This window comes from Blennius ocellaris (genome assembly GCF_963422515.1).
Source record: "Blennius ocellaris genome assembly, chromosome: 14".
NCBI classification, from domain to species: domain Eukaryota; kingdom Metazoa; phylum Chordata; class Actinopteri; order Blenniiformes; family Blenniidae; genus Blennius; species Blennius ocellaris.
The window spans coordinates 24235766-24257491 of NC_137663.1; the positions used below are offsets into that span (position 1 = coordinate 24235766).

At 44.9% G+C, this 21726-nt stretch overlaps 1 protein-coding gene across 1 annotated transcript in view; it reads left to right on the plus strand.

Moving 5' to 3' along the window:
- LOC308139588 (vacuole membrane protein 1-like) overlaps positions 1-20230 on the plus strand; it is a gene marked incomplete at its 5' end in the record, with an annotated part of 58902 nt that extends 38672 nt beyond the window's left edge. The window contains 2 exons of the mRNA XM_080509050.1: positions 15308-15410; positions 16871-20230. Coding sequence (XP_080365176.1) covers positions 15308-15410; positions 16871-17014 — 247 coding nt within the window. The 3' untranslated portion in view covers positions 17015-20230. The remainder of the gene's footprint in view (positions 1-15307; positions 15411-16870) is intronic.
- Positions 20231-21726: the final 1496 nt, after the last annotated feature.

A 21726-nucleotide genomic window follows, 5' to 3' on the forward strand; every position in this document is an offset into this window, starting at 1 on the left:
TGTATTTGTTTGGGTCCAACTGGAAATAGCGTCGGTTGTATTTTTGGGTGTGTTGCTGAATAATACAAAATGAGAGGCTGGTTTTCCTTGTAAAGCCGTTTAAGCGCACATTCTCACACAAAGACAACCTTTTAACAAAAACTGTGGTGCCGTGCGTATGTGTGTGTGTGTGTGTGTGCGTGTGTGTGTGTGTGTGTGTGTGTGTGTGTGTGTGTGTGTGTGTGTGTGTGTGTGTGTGTGTGTGTGCTGATGGGTGCCATGATGGGCGTCCTCGGAGAGGTGCCAGGGGCTGCAGCTGGAAACTGCCCCCGACACACCTGCTGGTGGGAGTGCCGTTTGTAACACACCCACACACACACACACACACACACACACACACACACACACTCACACAAAGGCCGACTCATTCATAGACTCCTGGGTCTTTTTCTCACACACAATCACATTTAAGCACGCAGGTACTTTCGGACTCGCACGCACACTCACGACTGCATCAGCTCCCGGAGTCTCATCGTAGTTGTATTTTATTTTCTTTAAATAAAGGTATTTACTTTTCACAACGTGTAATTCCGGTGGATGCAAAGAGAGCGACTTGCAAAATATGCATCTAACAATTTACATATCGCCTCACTGCCAACTATGTAGCCGCCAGCGCTGATCACATTGTAGGCGGGTCACATTGTAGTTCAGCCCATTTTCACCCCGCGTGGGCCGGACCAGTAAAATGCTGCCATAATATGTCGTGAAAATGTCGATGTTTTTGCAAAAGTGACCTAATTACTGCAGAAAATGACCAAAATCTCAACATGGGGCAAATTTTATTGAAACCTTCTCGTACAAAATAAAAAAAAGCTTCTGTGGTCGTTGCATTATGGGTGTTTTTTACAAACTCGCCATGACAACGGGGCTTCGAGCCAGTTGGCTGTCTTTCATCACTGACATCTCGGCGTGGATCTCGGTGTTGTGGCGTAGCCACTACTTTTAAGAAATTCCTTTGACATTTTTTTTTACAATTTGCTTGGTGCTTCGTGGGACCAGACTGGAGCTTCTTGCGGGCCGGTTCTGGCCCCCGGGCCTTATGTTTGACACGCCTATGTTAAGGCCATTTCTAGTTTTATACATACAATTTTGACTCGAGACTTAATAAATTAACATAATTTTGTTACGCAAGCAGATTCAAATTTTTATTTTCATTGATTATCGTCACAAAAAAATGCTTTGTTCCATTTCCTTTTTTTTTTTTTTTTTTTTTCAACACAGACTTGCGTCGTGTGTGTGTGTGTGCGTGTCGCATTGTGAAACACCCGCTGGCAGTCACTGTTCATTGATCTGCAGACGTGAAGCCTCACATCGCTGGTTATCGACAGGTTTCACTCTGAGTCACTTCCCTCTCTCTACACCTTGTCAAACCGTCGGCTTCCTTCCAGGCGGAGGCCTTTTCCACCGTCACCTTTGATTCCCCACACCGCCCTCAACTCTCACTCTCAGTCACTGTCGCCTTATGAATGGCGCGGCGGTCTCACGGGTTTAACCCCCGCTGCACCGGCGCCGGCACCTGTTGTTCCCCTACACACACACACACACACACACACACACACACACACACACACACACGGTTTGTTCATTTTATTCAACGTTTGTATTAATTTTTCTCATTTTTATAGTGAGAAATCAGTTGAGCAAGTTGAGGAGTTGTAATATTTATTTAGTTTATTTTCTTGTGTGTCGTTTCCGTTGTCGTTTTCCTGATTGTGGGACTGAAGGACCGTTGGACTTTGGCCGCGGTGATTTCATTCTCACGTGACATAATACGACACTACAAGGCACTTGGCAAGGGCACACACACACACACACACACACACACACACACACACACACACACACACACACACACACACACACTGACTTTTTTGGGTTACTGATGCATGATGTCTCATTGCTTGTTTCATTTATGTTGATTAATATAGTTTTTTTTTTTTTTTTGCAGCTTTCTGCCAATTTTCTCATTCTGAGTCCTCTGAAATTTGCCATTTATTCAAATCTTTGCTGGTGAATCCCCTGGAAATGTGTTTTGAGCTGTGACCTTTTAGTTCTGAAGAAGAAGAGAGGCCTTAAGTTTCAGTATTGGTGAACATTTGGACTTTTTTTTATTTATTTTTTTATTTGAGAACGGAACATGATTATTGTTGAAGGAGAAAGTCATGTTTCCGATCTTTATGTCTAATTGCCATACTGGAAGCAATCGGCTGTTTTGTGTCCACAGCTTTGCAGTTCAAGCGTTTTATTGGTTAATCTTTTTTTCAATATCAGAATTTTATGTGTTTAGAAACACTTTGGCACCTCTGGAATATTCACAAGGCAGTCAGAGCGGTGCATCATGTAATAGTTATGTTCTGCCGTACTCAGTAGATTCTTTTAAAATGAGCTTTTTTTTCCCCCCCCTTTTGTTATTTTTGTCATCTCAGTCATTCAGCTGCAGTTGAAATGATGTTGAACGGCAACTGGAAAACAGTCAAATCCAGTCTCCTGGAAGAGCTCAGACGTCTTGTCATCAGCTTTCATAAAAGAAATGACCAAGTCCTTATTTATTTATTTATTTATTTTCAGCAGTTGGAAATAAAATGCAGAAAATATGCAAAGAAGCCCTTTTTTTTTTTTAAGAACAAAATAAAGTGACTTTAAATTTCCATTTCCAAATCTCAGGCTCTCAAACAGTTTGGTGGAAAAATTCGCCGTGTCCTGCGGCGGCTGCTCACTCAAAATACTGTTTTTGTAATTACTCCAGAAAAGGCATGTCAGACAGTTCATAACTTGACGGATTGGTTCTTCTTTTTCTTTTCTTCTTTTTTTCCAAAACAGACTTGTGCATCTCTGCTCAATGATTTTCACGATTCTTTTCCTTGTCGTACAAAGAATCTTTCACCTGGAGGAAAATAATGTCGATTATACATACATATATATATATTTTGTGGGTTTTTTTGCTTTTTCTTTCTTTGAACCGACACTTAAGTCACAATAAATCCATTGGGCTGATGGCGGAGGCTGATAAGCAGGTCGGCTGGAGCTGTGTGTCTGATCAGACTTGCTGGATCTCCTGCGTCCTGTGACTAATGTACAGATGTCTCCTCTTCAAGTCCAGCCGTGCGTGTACAGTCATTGTTTAAGTCGGGAGAGAATTCTGCAAGCTCACAGCAAGACAAGTCTTTGATCACCATCTGAAGCAGTTGGATGTCAAGAGCTCTCATGCTGGTATTTATTTTACACTCCTCAGGACTTTTTACCTGGAGTCACACACACGGGGAAAAAAATGCACACTTTTTGTTTAGTTTTTTTTTTCTTTTTGCATGAATCATGAAGATTAAAAAAAAAAAAAGTAATAAATAACAGGTTATTAAAACTCAAAAGAAAAAAACTCTTTTTCATCTTTAGTAAGTATGCGTTGAGTCAGCTTTTAGTCTTTGTGTATTTTACCTTTTCATGCACCCTTCCATCAGGCACGTTTTGACCATATATGGTAACTTTGACGTTTTCTATAAACTCACCATAATATGGACACGATGGTCCCAAAATCTAAGCACATACAAGCTAAACATGCGAAATTTAGGTACTTTTCCCTCCATATATTTTGCATTTGTACCCAGTTAAAGTCAATAGCAGCCGTCCGTGCTTTCCCACGTGGTTTGACTCTCGTGTTGATTCAGCAAACATGTAATAGTAAGATTGTACCATTTTTTTTATCCCGTCTGATTTACTTACTTTCCATTAGAACAGTCTAATGACATGGAAATGTCTCAAAAAGTAATCTCAAACAAAACTAACATGGTTTCAGAGCCGTACATGTGCAGCAAACGCCGCAATTTAATGAATTCAAATCCATTTCATTCAATTGTAATTAGTCATGTGTTCAACACTTGATAAAGAATAATATATTACGTCATTAAATCATCTCCTAAAGCAGATATGGGAAGTTTGCGGATGAGCAATTAGACGCATTTGAACAAAGAATCAATTTCCAGTTTCTTTCGACGTTTTAAATGAAAATGCAGTGTAAGGTGGAAATGTTCTAATGCATAAATGATCAAATTAATCTGTTTTTATCATTCACTATACCCTTACACTTTTCTTTAATTCATAATATATCCATTTTTCAGTGTCTTGAGTCCTCTGGAGCGGGACTTTTTTTATCATTCTAATTCAGTTTTCCAGTTTCCATGAAGACCAACAGGAAGGACTCATTCTGGCACCGCTTATATATGTTACTTTTTCTTCCCCAGTGATTGATGAGCACTTTTCCTGTCGAACAGATAAAGGAATTATGTTAAATGGCTGCAGATTTTCTTCAGTTCAAAGAGCAAACATTTGAATCGGAACATTTTCCGCGATTGTGATGACCCTACATGGACTTCACACACCGGGCCCGGCCCAGCTCCACGGCAGCAGATCCATCTTTTTTCCCCCCGTGCCCAGTCCTCCTTGTCCTCCTCTCTCTTATCTCGGCCTTCATGAGCCAGCGAGATGGAGATATACGGGGGGGGGGTGGGTGCAGTAATGGAACGGGGAGCTTTCCTGTGTCTGGGTCTCCAGTCTCCTCGTTTGATCCTCCTCCTCCTGCGAGTCGCCGCCGTTGATGCCAGCAGACGTTCGCCCGTGACGACGTTGGAAGTTGAAAAATGGAAAACGGCAGAAGTCTCCCCTAAATTGCGAGAGGAGTCGTGGTGACGAGGGCCGTCGGTGGAGTCGGCCTCCGGGGCATTCCGGCCCGTTCGCACCTCGTCAGCGGCAACTGTGGTTGGGAGCGGGTTCGCGGGATCCGGAGACGCTGGGAAACCGATGACTCTGAAGCCTGAACATAAAAACACGATACGGTTCAGTAGGTTTATGTGCTGGTTAATTATGAGACGACCTTTCTCAACCGATCCTGCCGCGGGAGGGAAAAGTCGGTCACTTAGTGTGAAGTAATCTGTGATCTCAACATCTGCAGGAGGCGTCCAGTGTCTGTTCACTGAAGAGAGAACTCGTCACGCAATCTACCACTTAATATTCTCTGTATATGAATGAGTGTAATTCGAGTTTGATGGCAGTAGAAGTATCTTTCCAATTCAGTTTCCCCCCCTTTCTTGTGTCATTGACTGCAAGTTCATTTCAAGATTTGTAATAATAGAATAATGTATATATAATATAATATACTGTAAATCAGGGGTGTCAAATACATTTTAGTTCCGGGGCCACATGCAGCCCAGTTTTAACTCGAGTGTGTCGAACCGGCACAATGACATTTGAATTTAAACATTTACGTTTTCCTTCGCTGTGGCGCAGAGGCTACATGACGTAAAAGATATTTTCCCGAAATCAAACAATTGATGTTAAAACGTCTCGGTTCAATGATGCAGTCCAGCGTTTCATATTCAAACCTCGTTGTAGCTTCACACTGGGAGTTTACATGCTTGGGATTTCTTTGTGTACTCTGGTTTCATCCCACACTCCAAAATAATGCATTTGAGGTCATTTCTGAATTAGAAATACAATTTTTTTTTTTTTCTTAAACAAACAAAGCTTGACACAGCGAGGGCAGTGTGACGCTTCTCGGTGGGACCAAAACAAACAGTCCTGGGTTGAGGATGGAGCTCTCGCCTGTGGCTTCTGACCACGCAGAGGATTTTCCTCGGGGGTCGCAGTCGTCATTTTTGTTTCTTGCCCTTTTTTTTTTTTATTTACTTATATGTGAAAACTTAAAATAGGAAAGCGAAGTTGCAAATATTCTCATTTTCACATAGAAATCTGAAAATACTGTTTCGACTACTTTCACTCAAGAAAAGATCACCTAATCTCAATTATTTAGGTTCTTCTTATCGTCAATAAGAAGCTGTGGCCTCAGTGGGGTGTTAGTGGGCTGCTGGTGAACCGTCTGAAATACCAAAATAAAGACGAAATACCAGTGGCAGGATGGGACAGAGTTTGAGGATCTATTGTAAGAGTAGCACATCATTTTAAATGACTCTTGCCAATAATCAATCATCATGATTGAGTCCTCTCCTCCCGTGCATTGTATAAACGGAGGTAATCCTTCACCGCCCTCTCGGGGAGACAGTCATTGGCATGCAGAGAGGACTCGGGCCCTGAAAAGGTTCCCAAGCGGAGACCGCTGTGTGAGGATACCTGGTGGGCTTCCATGAGAATGCACCTATTTCCATGATAGTGTCTCTCCCAGGTGGAAGTCTATTACCAGAACAATCAGCCTGCAGATGGCTTCTCCTGCTGCACCAGGCCGTCGGCAGAGATCACAGCAGGAACGGAAGGTCAGCAGGTCAGGCTGTGGCGTTATGATCAGAGCAGAACTATGTATAGCTAGAGATCTCATTTTAAAGCAAAATCTGTTTTTTTTTAAGCTCTTTATTCTGGTTTGTTTGATGCCAAATATGTCATTTTTTTTAAATGCTAAATACAAATGTGCAATTTTCCAAGGTAAATTGATGGTTGAAAATAAAAGTTGGCCTTCTCCAATTACAGAAAATTGTGAAAATAACGCATTTGCTTAACAGTTCTTGAAATATCACGATTTAATTTACTCTTAGTCCCAGAGTGATGCTCATAACATCAAATATGCCACCATCACTGCAAATATAAACCGAGAAAGCACATGACAGTAGCTCAGTTTATATTCTTATGCCCAATTCATGTTCTGTGTCGCATTCAAAGAACTGTTTTTGTACTTAAGTGTGTAAAGGATGTAACAAACAAGATTTAAAAATTGCAAAGTTATTGTGCTTTTGGTCAAATCGCAGCATTTTTACCTCCCGTCTGTAGAGAAATACCTTTTCTCATGAACATCCTTGGGATCAAATTTTCAAATTAGGAAGTATTTCAATGAGCATATGAAGGCTTAAAAACAGGCGGTAGTTCTGATAGAAATGCAGCTTCTATGAAGTTGCGATGCATGCGTTCCAAAAGTAGTCCAGTTAATTTAAGAAGTGGTTTTCTTGACTGTAGACTTTAAAAGTCTGGTTGCTGGAGAAGTGAAATTTCTACGAAGCATGCAAATCAAACTATTCTTGGTTTTCACAGTAATTCAGTTGGGTTTTTTTGTGACTGACTACATAAAAGTAATGAACTGCAGGAGTTTGAGGTGACAAAGAGCCTGTTACCACTTGTTTCCACTGAATTCCACCCATTTGATCGCACACCGTCGACTCTGATAGAAACTGGGTTTGTGTGGTTTCAGACTGAATGTGATGTTTGAGCTAAAAGGATGTTTGAACGTCTACCGGCAAGAAGGGAATTTTTTTTTTTTTTTTTTTTTTTTTTTAGCTCTGTATCACAGCTCCTGCCTGTGTGACGTTGAGTGCAGCCAATTGAGGCAATCAGTTTCCTCAATCCATCAATCATTTATGTGTAATAAACAAAACAGCCAACAGTTGAAAGCTTTTTTTTTTTTTTTCCCTTTCCAGTTTGTTTAAGTATGGCGAAGTGTAACCCCTTGTACCTTTGTCACATTACTGCCCCTATAAATAGCCGCCTTTGAGCCGCATGAGCAAAGTCTTCCTGTTAACCCAATCTGCAGGAAGGGAGTATTTTCGATCCTATTAGTCACTGGGCGCCCCGGTCACCTGAGAAGCACCCTGACAAAGATGCCATTGATCCCGTCCTTCCATCCGCCTGCCCCACTCACCCGAACGCAGCCGGGACGGGATCGGAGGCGAACACTGGGGGCGAGGCGGCGCGAGCGAGCGACGGCGTGGCGGGTCACGGCCGCCTCCAGTTTTATATGGCGTCATTAAGTTTAACGCCGGGCACAGTGGGGGCATCCACTTTCTCTCTCTCTGTCCTGATTAGCTCGGAAAACACAGCGGCAGTGAGAGTCCATGAGAGGTCTGACGCAGAGCCAGAGCGATCTCACTACGGCCATTTAGAATAATATTAAGTCGCTCAAGAAGACTTATTGTTCAGGTTGTCTACTACGGGCCTATTTCTGTGATTAATAGCACAGTCAGAGTCCTCAAAGGAGTGAGTGTGTGTGTGTGTGTGTGTGTGAGTGTGAGTGTGAGAGAAAGCTAGGAAGACACAAAAAGAGGGAGAGGTCAAATGTGTGTGTTCCAGGCCTGGTGTCATATAATGTTCCTCTCAGGACTTCCTGCTTTACTCACCCCCCCCCCCCACCGCCCTTCGATTCATTTGTTTTGGTCTCGATTCTCACACTCGGTGCCACACCACACATGCTGCTCGCTCATCAAATCATCTCTGCACATGCTGGGCCCGCGAAGCTGCCATGTATTTATTCGTGGGGATGCCAAATGTCCTGTGTGTGTGTTGTTTTAGGAAACAGTTCACCATTGATTCTTTTTTTTTTTTCTTTTTTTTTGGGAGCAGCTCATTTATCAGGAGAGCACAGCGTGACCCCGAGCTCTTAATCAGCATCTTCTACTGAAGTGTATTGTTTTGTAAATCCCATAAACACGATAATGCGCACTGTAATTTCGGCAGTTGTCAGGAACGTGTGTGTGCGTGTGTGTGTGTGTGTGTGTGTGTGTGTGATTTCTGTGAGAGGAGTCATCCCAGACAGACCCTGACTCAGAGGCCAGACGTCCGGACCCCTCTCGCCTCTTGCCTCTCCGCCCTGCATCCATCTCACCTCAGTCAGAACGGACATGTTGTTCCGCTCCATGTAACACACAGCGTTTTACTGTGTTGTCCGGCTGGAAAACCACGGCAACCAAAACTTTTCTTTAAAAAATTTTTTTAAAAAAATACAACTCCCGCGTGTGTTTTAATCCCAGACGTATTAATCATTCCGTGTTTTCTTCACTACTCTGAATGTATTTATCGCACTGATGTCTCGCCTTGGGAAATCTCCTCATGTCTTAAACCACGTTCATGCAAAATTGATGTTCCTACGTTTGTTTGGGGTTTGTTTTTTTTCATTCCAATGTACTATATTTAAAACGTTTCAAAAATGAATTCTTTCTTGTACCAAACAGAAAAAAGTGGGATTTAATTGGTCTCACAATTTAAGCCTAAAAAAAAACCCTCACTGCAACTTGCAGGGTTGAAACGGAAGCTATAGAGAAGCTTGTGGCTTTTAACAGGTATGTAGTAACCCATGTGGTTGTCTGAGACGCGCGATCACATCTGTGACACACCACGCAGGGTCTATACGGTCCCACCGTGAGCCTCTTCCGCCTCGCCGGTTCGGCTCCTGTGTTAGATTTGAGACATACGTCTCATTTACGGGACGGTCGGGGCTTCAAGACAGTTCTCATTTATTCCATATGTCATCGACGTTCCACCCCCTGACCTCCTTTTTTTTTGTTTCTTCGCCGGGTTTCAGTTGAACGTGGCGACGCGAGCCCAGGGAACCCCTCTTGTGCGTTTCGGTGTTCTGTGGGTTTTCGGGGGCTGATGAAGTGTCACTTCAAGTGAAACCCAGTACGTGTGGTTACCGCCGGGTCATTTTGTTCCTCTGAAAGCATCCCACTGTGGGAAAAAAACAAGGTGACTATTGCCCCGATGCATCAGCAGATCCCCCCTTAAACATGACATCACAGGATGAAAGAAGACACACACACACCTCTTCTTTTTTCCTCCTCTACATTTGCCTCCTCTTCTATTTCTGGCCTGCCTGTTGCTGCCGCTCTACAAGTAGCGGCAGCAACAACTTGTCCGGATGCGTCCGCAGTCACACGTGACACAGCGCTGGACAACCACCCCCCCCCCCTCTCTGCCACAGCGTCGGGGTCCGGGTCCCGGTTACCCAGTGGCCTGCCGACCTGCGTGTCGGTACGGATCTCAGCGCTGTTTTATGTGGTTGTCTGGGAAGTGAGAGGAATAATAGACTGCTATAATTGGTGCCCCCTGATTTCCTGGCAGCTCTGCGGGTACCCAAGAGGATAGCATGTGTCCGTGTGTGTGTGTGTGTGTGCTGTAAGTGTGTGTGTGTGTGTGCGTGCTGGCTGACACAGATGGCTATGCAGCAGGGATGTGATAAACACCCTGGGCAGGGGGATCTCCGTCCAGGAGTGGGCTCCATGCTTTAGTGGTGAAGTCATTGGGAAAAAGCCTGGTCGAACTGGAGGAGGAACAGACACGCACCCACAGGCAAACACAGATATTGCCTTACAACATTTGCACGTGAATCACAGTTTTCCTTACCCTGAAGTAAAACACGCACACACACACACACACACGCACACACACACCTCCCCTGATTCCACTATTTCAATTTCCAGCTCGGGTTTGGAGCAGTAGCAAGTCATCAAAGCAGGACTAAAATCGAAAGCTTCTGTCGGTGTTTTGGACGAGGTCAGAGTTGGAGGAGCGCGGGGTCAGAGCGCCGTCTCCCCACACCGCCGGCGCTGTTATGTTAGGTGTGAACTATGGCCCTGCACAGGGTTGGGTAACACTAGCGATTGCCTAAGCCAGTTGTTGTGGTGATGTCGTAACCCGTTGGACCTGGCCTGGGTTTGGCTGTCATGTGAGCCCTTGTTCTCTATCTACACCCCCCTCCACCCCCCCACCCACAAGCCACCACCATCCTGCTGAGGCATCAGGGCACGTGTGTGTGTGTGTGTGTGTGTGTGTGTGTGTGTGTGTGTGTGTGTGTGTGTGTGTGTGTGTGTGTGTGTGTGTGTGTGTGTCATCTGACTGATTGTGGGATTTCATTAGCACGAAGAAAGAAAAAAAATGTCATTTTTAAGAGCGTCTATTCAAGTGGCATCGGAGGTCGGCGGCGTCAGAGGTCACATCTGACTCATGGCCTGTGGAATTTGATTTTTTTTTTTTTTTTTTACAGAAGAAACACAGGACGTCTAAACATGCCCCGCTCTCCGTGAAGAGCAGCAGGAAATGATAGTGCATTAAAAGAATGAGATGCTGAGATGTGCAAATGAAATAAGCGGCTCTAATCAGGATACAGGAAGCTGACAGATCTGGGGGGTTTTCCTCTTTATTCACCGATCGTACTGTAGCCCTTTCATTTCCATTTTTCATTATTTATTTATCTTTTGTCTGGTTATTGATCAAGTTAGACTTTGCTCCAGGGTCGAGCGTGGCACGGTTTCAAAGCTTTATTCAAAACGACAGGGACGACGATGGACTTTCAAGATATGAATGAATGGCGTGGCTTTGGAAATATAATCAGATTTTCAATGCTTTTTTTTCTTCTTTTTTTTGTTTACTGCCCCGGAACTACACAAACAAACAGTTTATCTTGTTATCTTTGTTAACAATACGAGGCAGAAGACTGTCACCAGGAATCTGAATATTTCAACTTGGAAAATATATTAAAAGTTCAAAACCTTTTGTTAAACATCCCATCATTCCATTTTACGTGTGTGTGTGTGTGTGTGTGTGTGTGTGTGTGTGTGTGTGTGTGTGTGTGTGTGTGTGTGTGTGTGTGTGTGTGTGTGTGTGTGTGTGTGTGCGTGTGCGTGGTGTCAAAAAAGGGAAAAAAGAGTGATGCTCTCATGTAAAATATAATAAAGTGGCACATTTTCTCCAAACACGCTGATAAAGTTGTTTTGGTTGCAGTGACTTGCCGTACGGCCGCACTGAGAATTATTTGGGAAAATGGAAAAAGTGATTATTTTGAGTGGTATTTCAGGAGAGTGGTGGTTGTGCCCTGGTTTCTCTTCTATCTCTGCATTATCACACCAGTTCACGTGCTCATATATTCACCCCGGTGCTTTAAAAAGCTTTGAAACTCGACTTGGATGAAGTGATATTTCTCCATTTTCCCCCCAAAAATGTAAACCAGTCTTGAAATGTAAACCAGCGAGAACAAAGGAAGTGTGCAGTCTTTTCTCTCCTCTTCTCAAATTCTTCACATTCTTCCAAAATATTTAGTTACCTTTTTTTTTTTTTTAAAGCTCCTCATGAAGTCAAATCTAAATATTTTCACCTTGCAGGTTTCACCGTGACACTTTTGTCTGATGTGAGTGTGACACGTGAGGCGATGACACACGAATGAACAAATTAAAGTCTCCTCCTGTATCTGCTTTATGTCAATTCTCGTGGCTGCATTTTTATTTGTGTTGAATATCTATTGATTTAATCGGTTTATTAACAAAGCTGCATTTTTTTTCTCCCCTGACTATCTGCATTCAGGAGGCTTTAAGCTCGGTTAATACATAAATTATCACCCATGCTTCTGGTAGAGAACATGTGCTGCTATATAAAACATATTTACTGTGTCGACGATTAGTCATATATATACATATGCTTAAAAAAAATCTTTCTTTTTATAACCCAAGTAATTGAAAGCCTCTTATGGTGTTTTTTTTTTCTACTTTCCTGCACAACTTCTGGAAGTGATTTAATCAATTGCAGAACAGCAGTTATAAAGTTTGATAGGATCCACACATGCAGAGTTTTATGGTTCGAAAGCCACCTACATTTTAAGACTTTTCATTACTGTTATTATTATTCTTTTTAACTGCGCCATATTTCTTTCTCTTTAGGAGAAACAAAGCGAAAAACTCTGGTTTTTATAGATCTGTTTACACCTGATAGTAAATTTTTTACATTTATATTTCTGGATACAGTCAAACAAAAAGAGGATTTTAATAAGAAATACACAAAAACGGTTCCTTTTTTTTTTTCATTTCTCAGTAAAAACTCGGTTGGTTCTTTTCTTTGAAAGTGAGAAAATCTAGTGAGCAAAAGCTACAAACTTAGTGGAAGTGAAGGCGTTTAGACTTCTTTTTTAGTAGATTAAATATCACTCAGGGCTTTATTTCCTGTAAGAGACATTTTAGCATTCGTAGCCTCGTCAGAACTACATTTAAAGACATCGAGCTTTAAGGACATGCATATTTAAATAATCCATTAGAGTTCACAAAAACTTCACGGGTGTAAAAAAACAAAAAAACAAATTGCTTTCTGTCAAATGGTTTTGCTCCTAGATATTTACCTTCTTCTCCTTCTCCTTCCATAAAGTACAGAAAGACACAAGTGAGGAGGAATATTTCACTCTTTTAGTTGAAGCAGATGATTTTCACAAAGTAGTTACAGTTTGTTCTTCAGTTGTATATATCTCAGGCTCATTGTTTGCCAAATTACATGTTATTACGAGTATAAATCTTTTCTTTTCTGTCTCACTCTCCTTCGGCTGCTCAGGCGCACAAAGAAACTCACAGGATTCTCACATTTACACATTTACTGATCTTTTTTGTTGTTGTTTTTACAAGAGCATTACAAACATTTTAAGCATGCACATGTGACGGAGAGCACACAGAAAGTTAACTTTAGCTGCTTACACACACACACACACACACACACACACACAGGTACGTAAATCATGAGCACACTTACAGTAAAGCATTCTCAAATCCATCAAACTCAGTGAAAGTGAAAATATGTCCCCCGAAAAAGAAGACAGAGCCGTCAGGTGTTTAATGGAAGGATCAGGAACCAGTCCCGACTGTGTGGCATTAAATTCTTGCTTTGGACTGCGAGCTTTGAGCGTCTTTGTTGGTGGATTTGCCCCGGCTCATGACTCAGTATTGCTCATCATGTAGGAGATGATTCGCCCGCCATTTCTCAAAAAGCTCTTTCTCCCCTTCTTTGTTCCTGCCTTTACTCTTTTTATCTGACGAACTTGTGCATTTCTCCGTAGCTTTCCGCTCTTTGACTACAAACTCGTAATTTGTTGTTGGGTTTTTTTGTGTTTTTTTAAAGTTACATTTTTGTTTGTGAGTGTGTGTTGGGAATATTTTTGAAGTTAGGAGGGGGGGGGGGGGGGCTTTTGTTTCCCTCCAAAAAAAAAAAAAGATCTGAGCTTGGTTTTTGACACAGTTTGTCCTCAACCATTTTTCTATTGTGTAATTTAAATCCATCTGTTGGACTTCCTGTCTGCTTTAAGCCCGTTCACACGTCGGGTATCCATTACCTGTAATAAAGTTAATCATTACTAAAAAGGCTTCCACGTTGTAAATTCAATCATTTAACACACGACCTGCTTTTTTTTTTGGCCCCCCCTCCTCCTCCCTCCCTCCCTCCCATAACATAGGTGTATGTGTGTACAGTATACGTGGGTGAGGGACGGAAGTGACTCGCCTCCTTCAGAGAAAGTTATCAGCTATAAACTCAACCGTATGTGACACGGCCGCCCACGCAAAAAAAAAAAAAAATCTTTTGATGTGCCTCTGTAGCTTTTCCACGATTCCCCCCCTACACACACACACACACACATAACGCCGGCAGACGACGTTAAAAAGAAGTGTAACGTGAGCGAGGCTGTGGAGACAATAACTCGGGGGATGTAATTGACTGCGTGGTGCCGCAAAAAGAGAAAGAAGCGACGGTCTTTAGTGTGTATTTGTTCAGTGATTAATCACTAACTCCTGCCCAGGGATGGGCCGCTGATTCGCTATTCCAGAGCAATCGCACATCTTTTTGTGTGTGTGTGTGTGTGTGTGTGTGTTGGGGTGGAGGGAGGGAAGGGGAGGTGGTGGTGGTGGGGGGGGTTGTTCGGTAGTATGCTTGTAGTTGGTGGCTAAATCTTGTAAAGGGTTTCCTAATATGGGCTGTCTTAAGAGCGCCCTCCCCCCTGTGGGCCATCCCCCCCCAGGTCTCAGCCAGTGATGACACTCGGGTACGACTCACTTCCTCATTAATTGGCTGAAACCAGTTCTTACAGGAACCGCCTGTGATAAATGTGAGAGTTCTGAGAAGTCATTCATTTCTCCCCGCTGCAGCGGCGGAGGAGGCACTGCAGGGGAGTTGAACGGGTTCACCGTGAGCGAGAGCGAGCGAGCGAGCGAGGGAGAGGAAGCTGAGTATGTGTGTTGAGAGAGAGAGAGAGAGAAGAGGAGAGGAGAGGAGAGGAGAGGAGAGCGGGAGAATGTGGGTGACTACTGCTGCCGCAGCAGCCGTACCGAGGACCGGCCAACTTTATATCTCCTGGCTTCTTTTTTTTTTGTCTCTTTTTCATTTTTCTTTCTTTCTTTTTTTTTTCTTTTTTTTTTTTCTTTTTGAAAAACAGCGATATTTTCTGTTACGCTGCGTGTTTATGTGTGTGTGTGAGGGGGAGAGGAGGAGGAGGAGGAGGAGGAGGATGAGCAGTGGCGGGATCGCTCTCTCTCTCTCCCGTCTTTCTCTCTTTCTCGGGAGAGAGGAAGCAGGCGAGACCGACACTGTACAGGAGATAGGACAGCATGCCTCCCTTTGTTGCTGCCCTTGGGCTGGTGAGTAACAATGATGTGACGTGATTTGTGCCCCCCTCCCTCCCTCCTCCCCTCCCTTCCCCACCTCACTCCCATCCAACCCCACCACCACCACCACCCCCCCCCCTCTCTCTCTCCGTTGGTGGAAACAGAGCTGTTCCACTGCTGGGTGCGGCACTGCAGAAGCCCTTCAGAGAGTACTTGGAGGCCCAGAAGGCCAAGCTGCACCATCACACCGGAGAGGGGATCCCAACTGTAAGTACAGGGGGGGGGGGGGGGCCTCGGCAGCCCCCGGCTCGCCGCCTCTATTCATTCACGTGTGCGCGCCAAGAGAAGAATGCGGCCCCCTTACTTTTGCCTCTTTTACTCCTTCTCCCTCCACTTTTTTTCTTTTCCTCTTCTTCCTCCCGTGTGTCGTTCCTCTCTTTATCCGAGCCTTCCTTTAAAGCCTGACCCCATCCCCCCCCCCCACTTACACCAGTTTCTTTTTTTGTCTTTTTTTTTGTCACACCTGCTCTACCTGTCCCACTTTAGTTCAGATTCTAAACTAATTCTTTACATGATTATAACGTTAGTTATGTAATATTTTATTTTTGTTGTTCGTTTGAGATCACATGTTGGTCGATTTGACTCCTTCCTGTAGCGATATAGTAAATTACAGGCACTTGTTTAGGACCGGAATGACAGACTAGGTTAGCGCTGCCCTGGGCGGGCTCGGAGGGAGGGAGGGAGGGAGGGAGGGAGGGAGGGAGGGGAGGGGAGGGGAGAGGAGAGGAGAGGAGGGAGGGAGGAGGAAGAAGAGGAGGAGGAAGAGGAGAGGGGCCAGTGTGGGGTCTGGCTCCACTTGCTGTATTGAACTGTACTACTGTAGCGCGGGGCGTGCTGACTCATGCTCCGTCTTACCAATTGGGAGAGTGTGTGTGAGTGTGGTCACTCCCCTTGTGTGTCACACACACACTTGCACTCAGTGCCCCGCCTGAGACCCAGCTAACTGTAGACCGGGGCGGCCTCCAGCTACCCCCACCCCACCCCACCCCACCCCGCCCCGCCGCCCAGTGACAATCCATCAAAACCCCCCTGTCTAGAACAAAAAGAGCCAGTTGTAGCTGTAGCCTTTTTCTCTTCCAAAGCTTTTCTTTTGCCCCCGCCTCCCTCTTCTCCATGGTTTTAAGTGATTCATTAAAAACATTTTCTCTCTCTCTCTCTCTCTCTCTCACTCTCTCGCACTCCCTCTCTCTCTCTCTCTCTCTTCTGTGCTCACTAGCACGGAGAGGGGCGAGAAAGAAAAAAAAAAAGAAAAGAAAAAGAAAAGGATAGACTTTGAGTTGCACAAGGACAGATTAAGGCATTTCTAGAACAATGTTCCTTTTTTTCTTGTAACTTGAGCCTCCAGCAGTTACAGGAGAGAAGCGAGGCAATTTAACTTGGTGGAGGCAGGCTGCAGGCTGGGGTCAGCGGGGGCGTTGGTGAGGGAGGACGGTGGGGGCTGCCGCGTGTTTTATTACCCCTGATCTCTATCTGTCCTGCACATGGAGCTGGATCCCCACCTAGCCTACAGCATCAGGGGGCAGAGAGGGGAGAGCAGGGTGTGGGGTGACGGAGTGTGTGTGTGTGGGGTCGTGGGGTGGCGGCGGCGGTGGTGGTGGGGGGGGGGAGATCCCTCAGCTCGCCGCTCACTGACTGAGCTCCTCTCTTCTCTCCGCGGTTCCTGGCAGGAGGAGAACTGGCTGTCGTGGCTCTTCGAGAAGGTTGTGGTCATCATGGTATGCTTCTTTGTCTGCTCCATTGTCAACTCCATGGCTCAGAGCCACGCCAAGCGCCGGCGGCAGGAGAAGCGCTCGGGGAGCAAGGCGGAGTGAGGGCCCCGGCAACTTTTTTTGGGGGGGGGGGAAAGCCCGCTCGACCCCCCCCCCACCACCACCACCACCAAGGGGTATGGGTTGGAGGTGGAAGTGGGGGGGGGGGGCTCCCACCACTCCTCTCCCTCCTGGCTGACACCCCACCATTATCTGAAGAAAAGTATCAGCTCCCATCTGGTTTCTCTCCGCTTACTGTAGCAACATGTCCGTGTCGAACTTGGGACTTCCATGTGCTTGTTTCTATTTTATTTATCTATTTATTTATTTATTTATTTTTGCGTTTGGTAGCGATTTTGGGCGGATTGTTCTCTGCGAGGTAGGTGTCTCGTCAGCCTGTTGTGTCGGTGTTGATGCTCTGGAGGAGCACGTTGGGAGCAATAATTCTTCAGCCGCTCTCACGTCCACTTAGACGCTTCAAAATAAGATGGAGTTATTTAAATCTGTTGCCTCGTGTGATGCCAGCTCGGTCTGTTTGTATTTTATTTTGTTCTGATCTATTTATAGGTTATTTATAAGACATTGTGTATTCGCGGACCGTACTGTGGAGTTGTCGGCTGTACTTAGATAAGACACGCCAAGTGGACTGTAAATAATTCCCCCACGTTGTGGAGCTCAAAGCCAAGTTGTAGCAGCGATATTGACAAATGTTGTAAAGTCTAAGTGGTGCTTTATATTTATATATTTATTTATTATTATATTTTGATGGCCCTCGTCTTTTGTGGTGTGCGAGTGGAGCCCGTCGCAGTACTTTTGGATGAGAAATGATAAATCAGCCATGATTCACCCGGCCGGTCCCTTTGTCTGCCCTTATTGTTCTGCTTCCAGGAAGGGAGCGCATGAGTCAGCCCGGGGCGACTTTACCAGATGCAGCCATATATTGAATCAGATCTACTACCGCCTGCGAGACGGGGAGAGCCAGACCGAGATAGTAGGTTGAGGGAGCTTCCACATTTGTTGCTCTCTCTCTCTCTCTCTCTCTCTCTCTCTCTCTCTCGCGCTTGCTCTCTTTTTTTTTTTTTTTTTTTTTTAAATCTTTTGTGGATTAAAGCGGATCGCGCTCCACTAGAACAACCGTCCGTCTGTCTGGAAGCTGCTCCGTTTAACTCTGAGGCGCTCAGTGTTTTTAATAAGTCGTCTTCTTTTGTCTCCACTTGTTCACCGAGATTTTTTTTTTTTTTTTTTTTTTTTTTGTCTCTCTCTCCGAGATGAGGACGGCAGGCTTATGTCACAAGTAGCTCTTAAACAAAACTGCAGTTTTGTGTACCGAATCCTCCTCTTTTTCTTTTTTTTTTTTTGCCTCATTGGATAATGTCAGCTTGCTCTCGATATATACCTTCCTCGCTCTCTTTTTTTTTTTCTTCTTCTTCTTCTTCTCCCCCCCCCATAATTGCCAGTGAAATGTGCTATTTTCTTCTCCTCTCTCTGTACCGCTGCTGTGCTACGCTGGACTGAGCGCAGTGGGCGCTAGAGCGGCGGCGGCGGCGGGGAGGGGGGGAGAGAGAGAGAGAGAGAGAGAGAGAAAAAAAAAAAAAGAAAAAACCCTCAAGCGCACAGTGAAAAGCGTCTGTGCCGTTACCTCAGCTGAACCTTCGAATGAACTCGTTGCACTGCCCCAGTCACGGCGCCAGGAGACGAATCACTCGAGTAGATTCAAAACAGAGGGGTACTGTTGAGCGAACTGAACCCTGCGCACTGCACCGGCTCCACTCCCAACACTCACATCCCCTCTTTTCTCATGTCATGGTAAGTAGGATTAGGATTCGCTTTTCTCTCTCTCTCTCTCTCTCTCTCTCTCTCTCTCTCTCTCTCTCTCTCTCTGTCTCTCTCTCTCTCTCGCCCATTGTTGTCGTCTGTACATGCGTACGTCTCCGGCATGTCCGTCACTCTCCCGGCCTGTCAGATAGCTTATCAGACTGGTGTTGGCTGTTAAGATTGCAAGGCGACAACAGTCTGTAGGCTGTCTGACATTTCGGGCTCTTTCATCTTGACCAGCATCCTGTTTTGTCCTCCGTGTCTTTGTTACTGTCATTGTTCCAGTTGAGCATCAGTTCCCATTCGGAGGTGTGCGCCGCGATGTCACTTCCCTTTATCCCCAGCTGCTTGTGAAACGTCGGGAGACACGGCGCCCCCCCCCCACCCCCACCCCCATTGTTTATCTCCTCCGCTGACGTCCGTGAGGGTTTTTTTAACGCGGTTTTATGTGAGGAACTGTGTTTTTTTTTTTTTTTTTTTTCCGTTCTTTCTTCTTCTTTCTCCTGTTTGCAAACGCAGATGGAGTGATGTCAGCACTGTACTTTTGTGTGTGTGTGTGTGTGTGAGTTGGCTCTGTTGAGGATCCAGGCGTGCACACACCTTATTGCAACACGTCTCATTGTGACACCCTGTCCTAGGTATGGTACACGCCGTGCTCACTCAGCCTCCCCTTCCCTTTTACACTTCCCTCTTCTGTTTAACCCAGAACTTTCTTCTGTTGCTCAACACCAGCCCCCCCAGCCCCCCCCCCTTTTTTTTTTCTTTCTTTCTTTGTCGGAGGCTATATTTTATTGGAACAGCACCCTCAAGGGGGTGTTTTTCTAAGGGCCGCAAATTGGTAATTATACAAAGCTGAAAATCACTGCTTGACCAGGAGATGCTTTTTGCCACAAAGCCTAAGTTTTATTTTGGATTCTTCTTTTTCTAGAATCAAGCAAAAAAAAAAAAAGGGGGGGGGGTCAAACTTTTTCTTTTTCTTTTTTTTCTCCTGGTCATTAAAGCGAAATCACTGGATAACACTGGAACGACTCGCCGGCCTGAAGAGTGTTTTTCTTGGCACTTTCATGATGTCCTGTTCCATAAAGGGAGCCCCCCCCCCCCCCCCCCCCCTTTTTTTTGGCACGACGATCTGAATGTGTGTGTTTGTGGAGGTATTCTGTTTATATTTCCGCGTGTACGCCGCTGTATTTCGTTTTGGGGAAAAACGTGTATGCGCTGTCGGTTGTTTGTTTTTTTTCTTCCTGCTTTCAGCTTCAATAAAGTTAATTAAAAAAGAAAAAAAAAAGAAAAGAAATGTCACCGATTCTGTTCATTGTGTTAAAAGTCCCGGCCTAATGTTTCACATCCAAACACATTACTGATCCACTCTCCTCACTGACATCATCTCCAGTTCAGATTCCAAGCGAAGCGGGGAGTTCAGGGTCAAATCTGCGACTCCGTCGACCCGCCAGACTTTCGGCGAACGATTACATCAACGCATCGAGAACGTGCTTAAATTCCTGGAGGGTGGGTCGTGGGGGGGGTGAGAAGCATTTAGAAAGTGCGACACGGTGGAGCACGGCGATGTGGAGGTCAGGAGTGCGACCTGTTCGAGGGTGGGGGGGGGCGGGGGCGGCCACACCCACAGCACGGTGAAGACGGGGGCTCCCTCTCCGCCCACCGCACCTCGCCCTGCCCCCAGGACGCCCGGCTTCAAAAAAACCCCAACATGCAAATCCTGCTTGTCTAAACAGGCCGGGGGGGGGTTGGGGTGAGTGGGGGGGGGGACTCGTGTTCAAATAATGACACCACGTCTGTCCATATGGCCCCCCACACACACACACACACACACACACACTACAGTTAAATCTGCTGCTTCCATTCCTGGCACGGTAACACTCCCAACCACTCAACACCACCAACGCCGTCTCTCGCCCCCCCCACCCCCACCCCTTCTTTCTCTCCAACCACCCAGGGATGCTGAAATATCACTGACTTCATCCTCCACCCACCCACAATCCCACTCTGCATTTTGGTTATCCACTTAGTTCCTTTCACACTCTGTCTCATTAAATTATGCTGACCATGTGGATATCTTTTCACCCCCCCCCCCCTCCTCCACCACCCCTCCTCTTTTTCTTTTTCAAAATCAAATTAAGATTCTTTGTTTTTGTGAGCAGCAGTGGCGATGGGGATGGGGGGGGGGGGGGGGGGCTCACATTGGAGGGCGGTGGAGGAAACAGAACAAACGGTCCCAATATTTAAAAGAAAAACAAAAAGCGTATCCAGAATAGAGTTACAGCTCCTGGATGTGTCACCCAGTTAAAACCCTGAGACAACGAGCTTCAAAGCTCCGGTTCTGTGTGCGGCAGCTCAACATGTGGACATGTAAGTTGGATTTTTTTTTTTTTTTTTTAATGGAAATCACGGCTCGATTTGCAAGGCAGTCATGGTTCAGTATACAACTTACACATGTGTGATGTGAAACACGAAACCCAGCAGTACGCAGAGGGAGCCCGCCACTTTGCATGTACTTTGATAATGGTAATCATTTACCTCTTTAGCATTAGGAAGTTTAAATACAATTAATTGGATTCAGCTGTAAGTCACTGAATTATTAAGAAGTAATTAAAGAGAATTTCAAGCAATGTTGGTGGCGAAAATCAAAACATTTAGTTGAGTAACTTCAATCAATCAAATCAGTTTTCATATAAGATAATAAGTTGACTCAGAGTTAAATGGATATTTTACTTTAATTAAGGTTTTGTAGTGACACAGACACTACATTTCCAGTTGATTGACAAAATGCCTCATAAAACGAACTTATCTTAAGTTGTATGAACAAAAAAATGCATTTTCTCCAGTTTACCTAAAAAACAAACTGCAGTAACATAACGTGCATGAAGTTAAAAACAAAAATCATTTTTAAAACTAAAGCAAGTTATTTTGTTATTTGTTTATTTTATTTTCAGTGACTAATA